This window comes from Xyrauchen texanus, chromosome 4, assembly GCF_025860055.1.
Source record: "Xyrauchen texanus isolate HMW12.3.18 chromosome 4, RBS_HiC_50CHRs, whole genome shotgun sequence".
NCBI lineage: Eukaryota > Metazoa > Chordata > Actinopteri > Cypriniformes > Catostomidae > Xyrauchen > Xyrauchen texanus.
Window position 1 is genome coordinate 38,287,326 of NC_068279.1, and position 13,054 is coordinate 38,300,379.

The 13,054-nt window shown below is 36.7% G+C and overlaps 1 protein-coding gene across 2 annotated transcripts; it reads left to right on the forward strand.

Moving 5' to 3' along the window:
* Window positions 1-1,285: 1,285 nt before the first annotated feature.
* On the forward strand, window positions 1,286-8,624 carry LOC127643065 (flavin reductase (NADPH)-like). Of its 2 annotated transcripts, none has more exons than XM_052125616.1 (5): window positions 1,286-1,358; window positions 1,857-2,015; window positions 6,832-7,033; window positions 7,138-7,302; window positions 7,506-8,624. In XM_052125616.1, the coding sequence occupies exons 2-5, from the start codon at window positions 1,881-1,883 to the stop codon at window positions 7,661-7,663; spliced, it is 660 nt and encodes a 219-aa protein (XP_051981576.1). In that variant the 5' UTR covers window positions 1,286-1,358; window positions 1,857-1,880; the 3' UTR covers window positions 7,664-8,624. The 2 variants fall into 2 exon arrangements, with proteins under 2 accessions (XP_051981576.1, XP_051981575.1); XM_052125615.1 differs by having other exon boundaries at window positions 1,289-1,491; window positions 7,506-8,622.
* Window positions 8,625-13,054: the final 4,430 nt, after the last annotated feature.

Consider the following 13,054-nt stretch of genomic DNA (forward strand, 5'->3'; position numbering starts at 1 on the left):
TTCTTTCTTTTTTTTTTTTTTTTTAAATTATAATTATAGTTTTCACGTTATTAATGTCCTGAATTTATATTGTGATCAGTTGAATGCCACTCTGGTGAATAAAAGTACCAATTTCTTTCCATAAGAGCAAAATCTGTTCATTATTCCAAACTTTTGGCTGGCAGTGTGTGTATTCACTCAATGGAGCCTATGAATAATAAACTATTCCAAATGATTTTCAGCTCATAAAAAAATTAAATAAAAATAAAAACAAATCTTTGTTTTATGGTATCTGCAGTATATTAAATACACTACATTAGAGATTGATATTTTTAATAATTTTCCCTTATTAAAAGTTTTACTCCTAAAAATATTAGTAGTAATTTTGAAAAATATGTATAAAATCATGATGACTCACAAAAGCTGTTTAAATCTATGTGGAGAGGGTGTCCTCATGTGGGATGCCATGATAGAATCATTTAGCCTGTTGAGTACTGACTTAATTTTACTAACCACCCTATTATTGGGCACTTTGTATAATGGATTAAATTAATCCTGGCTGACGGTGAAATGTAAATTTCTACAATGGCACTGGAAACTGAAAAGTATTAGGTTTGAATGATGCTGCTTGAATGATGATATTTTTAATTTAATATTTTGATTATGTCATTTTGGACTTACACTGACAATAGAGTCTGGATAAAGACATTACAACAAAGTCCAGAACAACTTATTCAAAATATTCAAATTAAAATATTCAAAATAGAGTGCACCTTTAACTGGTCATGAATTGATATTAACTTCTTTAAAAATTATGTTTATACACATTTTTGTGTTGAATTGTGTTGTAAATTCAGAACGTACACTGTCTAAAAAACAAACAAACAAAAAATAAAACAGTGGATGACCATCCACTGGTCATGAATTGATATTTGAAATGAAATATCAATGAAATGAAATGTTGCATGTTTTTACAAAATTCACCCCCAAAACAAAATATGCATTTAAAAAAAAATAAAAAAATAATAATATATATATTTTATAACCAGTGGCTTCCTAAAAACTCTGTGAAGAGACCTGATTCATCAATATCAATGCTTGGGCTTCTGACGATTAAAAGATCTCTACTTTTTTGGCCAAAAGTTTTAATTTTTAAATTCTTAATTCTTATTTTTAGTACAATGTCCAAACCAAAAGAATTAGGCTACTTTACTACTTTTTTGAGTTACCCGCGCCTGCATCTGACAGGACGCTGCTCCTAAAGCGCATGCGCACTCGAGTACACGACGAGGGTTACACAAGTTATAAACATCAGCTTTGACAGCAGGGAGTGCTTCACAGATACGTCCATTTTCAAGAGCGATTTTGGTGTAAAGTCGGTTGGTAATGTAATTATTAGTGATATGTTTTGCGATACTACACTAACAGGGTATCGTTACAAACGAACGATGCTTGCACACCAAAACGATGCAGTTCAACGCGTTTATTTAAAGACTGCCATCGGATGTTAATGTGAGTTATGGCAGTGGCGTTTGTTGATTTCTTTGCTAAGATTTGAGCATTGATGGTAGTGATTAATTTGGTAATGCTCCAAATTCTTCAACGCGTGTAGAAAAATATTCTATTGATATTGAACTCGTTTCTAGAGTTTAATGCGTCCGTAGAATCATGTGGTTGCGTAATTTTATGCTTCAGTCTTCTATCATTTATTTCGTATTAAGCAGCTTGTAGTACGAACAGCGAATAGTTCAAACAAAGTGTTTGAGTTTTTTGACTTAAGACACCGCACAGTATCTTTAGCCCTTCTCAAGGGTACTGTTGTGTAGCGACTGTCGTTTACACCTTGACATACTTTGCTCTTCTTTTCGTTTCTGCAGGAATAAGTTTAGTCCTGTTTGAACATGAAGGTTGCTGTGCTAGGTGCGACTGGTCAAACTGGGCAGCAGCTGGTGAATCAAGCTCTTCAGCAAGGACACACTGTCACAGCTATAGTCAGAAACCCTGGAAAACTGACTGTAACACACGAAAACCTCAAGGTAAATATTGATGTAGCATGGCAAGTTAAGGTCAAAGCTTTCTTATTTAAGTTATTCCAATTATAAAAGCACGATACAATTACGAATTTAGGCTACTGTTTATGAATTCATGGGTGTAGTTGGGAGTGGACAGAAGATCCACTGTTACAAGAGCAAACCACTTATTTTATCTTGAGCTCAATTGAACCTTCACTAAATTGAACTTTACTTTTATGTTTAAGTAGAATAGTTTGACCTGTTTGTTTACAAAGCTATTATAAAGTCTAGAGAGTAAAACAAATTAAATAAAGTTTTTAGGGTTATAAAAAACAACAAAAGCAATTGTGTTACCTATGTTTAAACCAAATATACCATAGTATTGAAATATTAGATAACTTAAAGGAATAGTTCACCCCAAAAATGACAATTCTCTAATTTTTTACTCCCCTTTATGAAGTCTCAAACACGTATGACTTACTTTATTCTGCAGAATACAAAGGTAGCAATTTTAAAGGGAAAATCTGTCATGTTTTTGTGTATGTGTGTCATCTTGAACTTACAGTGACACCTAGTGGCATGGAAGCATCATTAAAAATAAAACTGTTTTAGTCAAAAAAAAAAAGTGGTTACCTGTGCTGAACTTGCTCCTCAGATGCTTCAAATAGTTACGTTGTCAGAGCCGCTGGTAATAACTTTAATGGTTCCAGTGTGTGTGTGTGTGTGTGTGTGTGTGTGTGTGTGTGTGCGCGTGTATTTATCACTTTGTGGGGACCAAATGTCCCCATAAGGATAGTAAAACCCGAAATGTTTGACCTTGTGGGGACATTTTGTCGGTCCCCATGAGGAAAACAGCTTATAAATCATACTAAATTATGTTTTTTGAAAATGTAAAAATGCAGAAAGTTTTCTGTGAGGTTTAGGTTTAGGGGATAGAATATTTAGTTTGTACAGAATAAAAACCATTATGTCTATGGAAAGTCCCCATAAAACATGGAAACACTACATGTGTGTGTGTGTGTGTGTGTTTGTGTGTGTGTGTGTTTGTGTTTGTGAGCATGCACCCGTACAGGAGGGGCTGGGGCCTCCCGGTCGGATAATGTAACACTCGCACCCCCCCTTGATCTGTTCTCACACAAAACCGATTATGTCGCTTAAAAGATATGGATTAAACCACTGGATTACTGTTATGCTGCCTTTTATAAAAAAAAGTTTGGTAACCATTCACTTGCATTGTATGGACAAACAGGCATCTTATCTCCATTAAAATATATTTGTTTATGTTTTGTGGAAGAAAGTAATATGAGTTTGTGATGACATACGGGTGAGTAAATGATGAAAGAATTGTCACTTTTGGGTAAACTATTCCTTTAAGACAGACATTGGCAACATACGGCCCGCGGGCTGGATCAGGCCCTCCACATGGTTTAATGTGGCCAGCGGCTCATTTATCGTAAAAGCGTTTTTATTTTTCATTGGATATTTCAGTTAACTTGCATTGGGACCTAATGCGTCTCTACAAGCATTTAACATGCTCAGGGTTGCCAGATAAGAGACGAAACACCCCCAGTTTGAGATTTATACTTGCGCAAATTGGAAATATTCTGTCTAATGATATACTTATTTTTGTGCAATCTGGCAACCATGCACGTCTCGCTTTCCCCTTTGAACAAACTAAGCGATCTGTAGTGCAATATTCTGCTCAAGGAAAAACGTTATACGGCTACTCTGTGTCCATTCTTGAGGCTGCTTGTGATGTTTGGTGTTACTTTGCAGATAAACCTTCTTAGTGATTAAATTAAATATAAAAGTAGATCTCGGCATCATTGACGCAAGGAGGGGTAATCATTGACATGCGAGCAAAAGCAAGCCAGAGATGAATATTTAAATGTATTTGTGCAATTTAGAAATGTTGAAGTCCCTTTGCACCTGTATGTTAATATAACTCTTGCAGTAATTATTTATCATAGTCATGCAGCCGGTGTTATTCAGTTGAGTGCTGAAAGCAATCCATTGAGGAGACCCGCATCATGACCCTTTTAGAATGTAAAAGGGGAATGTTTTAGGAAAAAATAAGTAAACTTGCACGCTTTGCCCAAACATGAAAAGTTCTATAAATTTCATTTTTTTTATTTATTAAAACAGACCCCTGATGTAGAGAGTGTTAAATTGAATAATAAATTAACAGGGAAGCAGAGATGGTAAAATAAATTTAAAAGCTCAGCCTTTATTCAGATTTTAATGCCTGATAGAAAAGGATCTCCCTTAGCATTATAATACTTCAGGAAATTGCCCCATTAGTCACAGATGCACTTCAGAAAATTGAGTACACAAATATTTCTGGGCTTAAAAAATACAAAAAACAAATCAATGCAGAACATTGTATCTCAAAAGGAATACAATGTGGCCCCCATGCACTACGTAAAGCCTGATGCCTTTACCAAAATAATTGCCCACCCCTGCTTTAAGCTATTAAGTGAATATATGACTTTTTCATATACTAGGTCTATATGAGCCAAAGGTGGCCCGTGATGTCCTTTGCCTTGCCATAAATGGCAAGAGGAAAAAAAATACAAATTGCTATTGATGCAGCTCTTCATTGCATTAGTTAAGCAGACTGCAGAGTAATGTTTATATATATATATAAACTCAGCAAAAAAAACAAAAAAAGGTCCCCTTTTCAGGACATTATATTTTAAAGATAATTTTGTAAAAATCCAAATAACTTTACAGATCTTTTTGTAAAGGGTTTAAACAATGTTTTCCATGATTGTTCAATGAAACATAAACAATTAATGAACAGGCACTGTTGGAACGGTTGTTAAGACACTAACAGCTTTCAGACGGTTGGCAATTAAGGTCAGTTATAAAAACTTAGGACACTAAAGAGATCTTTCTACTGACTCTGAAAAACACCAAAAGAAAGATGCCCAGGGTCCCTGCTCATCTGCGTGAACATGCCTGAGGCATTCTTCATGGAGGCATGAGGACTGCAGATGTGGCCAGGGCAATAAATTGCAATGTCCGTACTGTGACACGCCTAAGACAGCACTACAGGGAGACGGGAAGGACAGCCGATCATCCTTACAGTGGCAGACCACATGTAACAACACCTGCACAGGATCGGTACGTCTGAATATCACACCTGTGGAACAGGTACAGGATGGCAACAACAATTGTCTGAGTTACACCAGGAACGCACAATCCGTCCATCAGTGCTCAGACTGTCCGCAATAGGCTGAGAGAGGCTGGACTGAGGACTTGTAGGCCTGTTGTGAGGCAGTTCCTTACCAGACATCACCTTCAACAATGTCATCTATGGGCATAAACCCATCTTCACTGGACCAGACAGGACTCGCAAAAAGTGCTCTTCACTGAAGTCGTGATTTTGGCTCACTAGGGGTGATGTTCGGATTTGCATTTATTGTCGAAGGAATGATTGTTACACCGAGGACTGTACTCTGGAGCGGGATCGATTTGGAGGTGGAAGGTCCGTCATGGTCTGGGGTGGTGTGTCACAGCATCATCGGACTGAGCTTGTTGTCATTGCATGGCAATCTCAATGCTGTGCATTACAGGGAAGACATCATCCTCCATCTTGTGGTACCCTTCCTGCAGGCTCATCCTGACATGACCCTCCAGCATGACAATGCCACCAGCCATACTGCTCGTTCTGTGCTTGATTTCCTGCAAGACAGGAATGTCAGTGTTCTGCCATGGCCAGCGAAAAGCCTGGATCTCAATCCAATTGAGCATATCTGGGACCTGTTGGATCGGAGGGTGAGGGCTTGGGCCATTCCCCCCAGAAATGTCTGGGAACTTGCAAGTGCCTTGGTAGAAGAGTGGGGTAAAATCTCACAGCAAGAACTGGCAAATCTGGTGCAGTCCATGAGGAGGAGATGCACTGCAGTACTTAATGCAGCTTGTGGCCACACCAGATACTGACTGTTACTTTTGACCCCCCCTTTATTCAGGGACACATTATTCCATTTCTGTTAGTCACATGTCTGTGAAACTTGTTCAGTTTATGTCTTAGTTGTTGAATCTTTTTGTCTTCATATAAATATTTACACATGTTAATTCTGCTGAAAAGCAGTTGAAAGTGAGAGGACATTTCTTTTTTTGCTGAGTTTGTACATATATATATATATATATATGTATATATATATTATGAAATCAGAAAGGAGGGGTACCAGGTTACTTATGGCCCACGGCCCTCAATCAAGTTAGATGTTTGGCCTTTCGTAGGAAAATGTTTGGGCACCTCTGATAAAGATAAATAATATTGGCATATGCACATTAATCATAAATCCAGAGGAGGATGGCTCCCCCAGCTGTGTCTGGTTCCTTTTAAGGCTTTTTAGTTCTCTCCACTAACAATGATTTTTTCTTGCTCATTTGAGGCTTAAAGACATCCAACAATGTGCTTTACCGATAAAAACGACTTAACAGTCTTGATGAAAGAAAGCAAAAAAGTAATATAAGCTTTATGGGTGAAAATGTCATCTTATATACACATATCTTTTGTTTATTTAGTAGAAGAACATTTTTAAACCAGAATGGATCATGTTTCCAGTATATGTTTTGTATCTGCTGAACAGGACAGACAGTTAGAAATTTAGCATGACAGTCACATTGATGGCATAAAATTCTAATGTGTCTCATTTATGGGTTGATATCATCACATGATTAGCTTGAAGAATTAAAGATATTTTCTTTATGGACAACGGTGTAAAGAGCAATTCAAGCTCTTTGATTTTTCAACCAGCTCATTAGGAATTATGACCAGTAAGCAGCCTCATTACCATTTACTGTTTAACTGTATGCGCCCATGTGATAGGTGGTTGAAGGAGACATTTTCTCAGAAGACAGCCTGAAACCGCACTTCAAAGGTCAGGATGCTGTGATGTCCTGTCTTGGCTTTCCAGTCTCATTTTTTTATGGAGTCACTGGCTACACCCAGTCTATGACGGCAGCAGTAAATGCAATGCGTGATGTCAAAGTTAATCGAATCATCACCATGACATCTTGGTACACTGACCGTAAGTGCAATTTTATTAAATGGGCATTAAACCAAAAGTTTTATCCTCAAACTATATGCAAGTTGTCTGATTTAGTAATTGGATTGCTATGGTACCTTTTACAGCTAATACAGGCACCAATTCTTCCTTTCTAATCCGCTTCATGTTGCTTCCGATGATCAGAAGTGTTCTAAACAACATGTATGAAATGGAAAATTTTCTTAAGCAGACTGAAGACATTAACTGGACTGTTGTCAGGCCCCCTGGTCTCAAGAATACACCAGAAACAGGTGGACTTCATGAATAATCAGATTATAATTCATAATTTTATAAAGGCAAAATCTTAATGTTCTAAAGGTGTGCACTTTCTTGAAATTGAGCAAAGTCATTAGGCTACATTTTCATTATTTTTACGATTTAGATCACAGACAAAATGTACTTTTGCATTTTTATACTTATATTTGTGGTATTTTTTTTCTCTTTGTTGTCAAAGCCAATGAGTTCATAACTCACGAAGGTTATTATGTCCCGGATGAAAATGGTCTTCCAATTGGACAGTCTGTTTCAAGAGGAAATGTGGCTCGTTTCATGCTCTCTCTACTGAACAACAATGCTTGGATGAAGAAAGCTGTTGCTATCATCACCAAATGAATTTGCACTACACTTATATCATCACTTTAATCAGCTGCTCTGGCTTTATGTCACAAACATCTAAAAGTCAAAGACTTTCAGACTAGCAAATAATTTTTTCTTATATAGTAAATATTTGCCTTATTTACCACTTGTTTGCATAATATAGAATATGTACAGTATATACCATGCATTTAACTAACAAGATTTTAATTTTGCCGTATTTAAAATGATCACATATAGCTAATCAGATTTCAAGTAAATGAAGTGAATGGAGGCTATACACAGAACATACTGTAGAATATTTGCTCTTGTCTACATACAGGTTTTAATATGTAAATTAATAGTAATTTTGATGTTTGAATCTTAATTCAAAATTGCTGTCCAAATATTTAAACTATCTACAGAATATGGATTTTTGTGATTTGTGTGATATTTATGAGTTTGACGGAATAATAATAATACACTGTAAAACAGTTAAAAGATGGGCAAGGAGGAGGCGAGAACCGGCTTGTCAATATAAATAATAATTTAATGAAAACTCAAAAACACATAAACAAACACACATGACGGACATGCCCGTAATTCTCTCTCTCTCGAACAATCGTCACCGGCCGCCTTTATCCCTCGCGCGCCTCATCAGGCCGATTGGGGACCGGGCGCACGATATTCCGACCCGGCCCCGCCCCCCTCCGCTTCACATACACATTTTTAATTCTGACATAATTACTAATGGCAAAAGATCTACTGAGGAGGTCTTCTGTAGTTCCTATAACTAGCCAGTAGATAGTGCCTTGTTTTGCCTTTTGAGGTACATACACCAAACATTTTTCAGCAACAACACCAGGATATAGTCCAATAAATTCCATTCCTGCTTCTACATCTTGGTGGAACTTTGATGAGATATAATTTTTTTAAAGAAAGAGAACTTCCTTTTAGTTAAAGTTGTGCATTATCCCTCTAACCTGACAAATAAATACTGTTATGGAACCATAGTTAAGTGGTATCAGATGGTAATACCATTGTACTTAAATATGTAGCATTGTATTGAATGATTTCCATTTTCATTACCCCCTCCCCCTATCCTCTTAAAGGGATAGTTCACCCAAAATGAAAATTCTCTCATCATTTGCTCACCCTCATGTTATCACAGATGTGTATGACTTTCTTTCTTCAACAGAACACAAATGGAGATTTTTAGAAGAATATTTCCAATCGGTAGGTCCATACATCTAACTGAATGGGTACCAATATTTCAAAGCTCCAAAAACAATTAAAGGCATCATAAAAGTAATCCATAACACTCAGATCAGATCAATATTTATATCCTTTTTACTATAAATTCTCCTCCCTACACAGTGTATGGTGATATGCACAAAGTGAATCGCCAAATATAAAGTGAAAGTGAAGATTAAGGGTGTGTTCACACTTAAAATGAAACAATTAGTCCTGGTTGGTTTATCATTCGCACTGGCATTTTTAACACTAAACTAACTATACAAAACCAAAGGCATCAGGGAAAAGTTATGACCTGATTGGACTGCTTTTATGATGTATATTTTTTGACGGAACTTACCGAACATCCAAAAGAATGCTGACGAAATGCGCACGATAGATATATATATGTAGGCCTATGTATGGTGGTATTTTTACCAGCTGAGAACAATCGAAGATTTAATAAAATGTCTAAAGGAGTCAAAATAACGGCAGGAATTCCTCTGTTGCACACACAAACAAAGATATGCTGCAATGACAGCTAACGGGCAGTTCCGACTCAGTAACGAACTGTAATGGGAAACATAGCTCCTGTGATGAGAAGAACCAGGTAAGCTTGAGTTCAGTATTAGGCAAATTACTTCCTGTTTTTGGTCCATGTTGTGTTCATATTTCAATCGAACCACACCAGAGTTCGTTTGGAAGTGGACCAAGACCCAATTTTCAGGCGGTTTCAGTTTGCTTGTTTAGTGCACACCAAGCACGGGTGACAGCATTCACACTTGTTCAAATGAACTGCACTAACAGAACAATCACACCACAGTTCGTTTTAACCGAACCAAACCTGCCAAATGTGAACACACCCTAATAGTTAAAAAGGATTTAAATATGAATCTGTTTCTCACACACACTTATTATATCGCTGCTGAAGATATGGATTTAAAGGTGCATTAAGTAAGATTTTTGCTAGCTCTCACTCATCCCAGCGTTCACAGTAGAATTTTTTTTTAGGCTTTGGACACCCATCGTCAGGGATACTGGAAGTTTTTTACCAAATGCTGCCGTTTTACACCGAATGTATACCTTCTGGTTTGTTACTTTTAGTGTGTTTTTATCCATCTCATAATACACACGTGCCTATAATGGACATTCTTGTATCCTATCCAAATTAATTTTTAGAATATCGTTACATGCTGGACTGTGCCGCCGCAATTCGCAAGCTTTTTGCCCTGGTTGAACAACATTTTGTGCTCGCGCTTGCCGTTCGATGTTGCGCCACTTGAGAGCTGCAGGTAGTAGCGTTTTTTCATGACTCTTATCTATGTGCATGAGTGTACATCATTTTCAACAATTTTCTAATAAATGCTATTCATGTCTTCATTAAACTTTTTTAACTAGCAAAAATGTTCTTGGTGCCCCTTTAACCACTGGAGTCATAATCTTGCTTTATGCTGCCATAATGGAGCTTCAAAGATTTGGTCACCATTCAATATATTTTCAAAGGATGGTCTAAAACCTCATATCAAAGGCCACGATGTGATTATGTCCTGTCTTGGCTTCCCAATTTCTCCTGTTTTTGGAGTCACATGATACAGGCGATCGATGAGAGCCATTGTCAGAGCCATGCAGGAGTATAACTGAATCGTATCATCACAGTGACATCATGGTACATGGACCGTGAGAACCATAATCTTACTTTAACAAGTTTCCCTAATAAAAAGACCAGTTTAATCATCAAGCAATTCCCATGCTGGTCTAAGCTGGTTTTATGCTGACTAGTGCTGATCTGATGCTGGTCTAGATGGTGGACCAGCATACTTGTACTTTTCACCAGCAAAACTTAGCAACAGCTTGTGTGATATGACCTGTCCTCTAAGGTGCAGTCTGCTGAGGAGAGTAAAATACTTTTATTATGAAACAGTTATGAACGAATATTGTATGACCCCATGAGTGCAGCATTGCACTGTTCTGAATGAACTGTTGTGACATTGAAGGGCTGCTGTGTCCGAGTCCATAGCCTGTGAAACATAACCTACATTGAGTGTCATAATAAGACAATTTGACAATTGCCTAATAAAATAATAGTTTGGAGGAGTGAGTTTATGTTAATACTGAGGGGCTAACGGAGGGGAAAATGTTCCAGTGCATAACTTACATTTCTGCCTGTTCCTCAAACCAAGCTAACCAAGCCACAGAAAAGGGCAGCCAGGACATACTGTTAAAGGTCTCCTTGAAAAGCTTGAAGTGTGAGAGAATTGTGACAGAATTGTGACTTTTTTTGTGAACCCCACAAATTTCACCCAGTAAATATATATGTTGTATTAGGGTCTAAATTAATGGATCAAATGTCCATCCAAAACCAACTTGTGGATAGTCATTTTCAGGGTCAGTCTGTGTTGCAAGAGTCAACGAGAATCAGCTGCCCCTCCCGAGGGAAAGCTCCAGACACAGCTTGTCTGATCAGTTACTGGAACTGCTTGGGAAAAATTGGGACAAAACTGAATTGTTCAGTACATTATTGATTAAATTCAAATCAAAGATATTTTCTGACCTTAACGTGCCATTGTCTTGTAAACAGTTAAGCTGTTATACAATCAAACTACAGTACCTGAGTAAAGATTTGACAAGGAAACTGTGATTTCCTTTAACATACCTACAATATATATATATATATATATATATATATATATATATATATATATATTCAAATTTCTTTTCTTCAGATCTGAAGAAGTTCAATGCTGCAGTCTGCACTCACAGACAATAATTAAACACATGTATTTTGAATTCAAAGTTGTAGACAAATAGTCACACATCTGGGTGTGTCTCTCTCTCGCATCTGGGTTTACAAGTGTGTGAGTTTTTTTTTAAAGGTTTATCGCAAAAGTAGTTGCAAAAGTCAAGATGGAAAGATTTGAAGTTGCAATGGCAGATTTGAGAGGTTGTAAGTGCCGATTTGTAGTTGTAATGTGAAAGTGAATTAAAGTACAAACGTTAATGTGTAATACAAATTTGAGTCTGTATTTGTATTTATGTGAATGTAATTTTACAAATTTGTGACTATTTGTCTACAACTTTGAATTCAAAACACAGGTGTTTCGTTGTTGTGAGTGTAAATTTCAACTTACAAATACAAATATTATTGTACAATATTTCAAATTCAAATCTACAAGCTCTTAAGTTTTGCAAGCGATTTACCTTCATAATAGACCCCCCCTTAAAGAAAATCTGTTTTATTGTGGTCCCAAAGTGTATAATGATAGAGGTAAACATGATCTGTACTGAATATAATGGAGTAACATCATTTTTAATAATAATAATAAATCTAGCATATAAAATCAGGTTATTAAGCTTATTTACTAACATATTATCTGTTCAAAACTACAAAAATAAATAAATAAGTATAAAAAAAAAAAAAGAAGCTCTGTGTGTGCAGACATATGCATGTGTGCACAAACCCTGTTGCAAGTTGTGGGAAAGATGCAGTACCCAGTGGAGCAGGTGAAGCTAGAGAACAAAATGGGGCCAGGGGCTAAATTTGAGAAAATCTGAAATAATTTAAGGTCAAATGATTAATAGATGTAGAAGAAAAAACTAAAGCTGCATAACATCCAGAAGGTCTGAAGGTGAATGGTCACAACAGGTTTTTTTTCCCATATGAGTCAATTAAGACAATGGAAGGAAAAATTAGTTTTGATTGGTTATTTCTCTTAAACAATTATAAAGAAGTTTATTTTGATGGTCTTTTACAAAGTCAAAACTTTTGGTTCCAGTACCAAAGACTGTAGTATTTTTAACATATTTTTTACCTTTAAAAAATCGCTACCTTCCTGCAGTCAACACATCAGTGATGTAAGTGCAATGGTGCATTCACGAGAGAAGTTGGAAGTGCATGCTTTGATACAACAGAGGAACGAACGTCATGCGTTCGGCATTCATTGAACGGCATTCATTGATTGGCTGCAGTCATGTGGATTACTTTTATGCTGCCTAAATATGCCTTATGGACCGTCAAACAGCCAGCACCCTGATGGCACCCATTTACATGCATTGCATGGACAATATGAGCTGAAATCTGCTTATAAAAAAACTTCACTTTGGTTCTGCAGAAGAAGAAAAGTCATACACATCTGGAAAGGCTTAAAGGTAAGTAAATCATGAGAGAAGTTTCATCTTTGGGTGAACTAACCCTTTAAA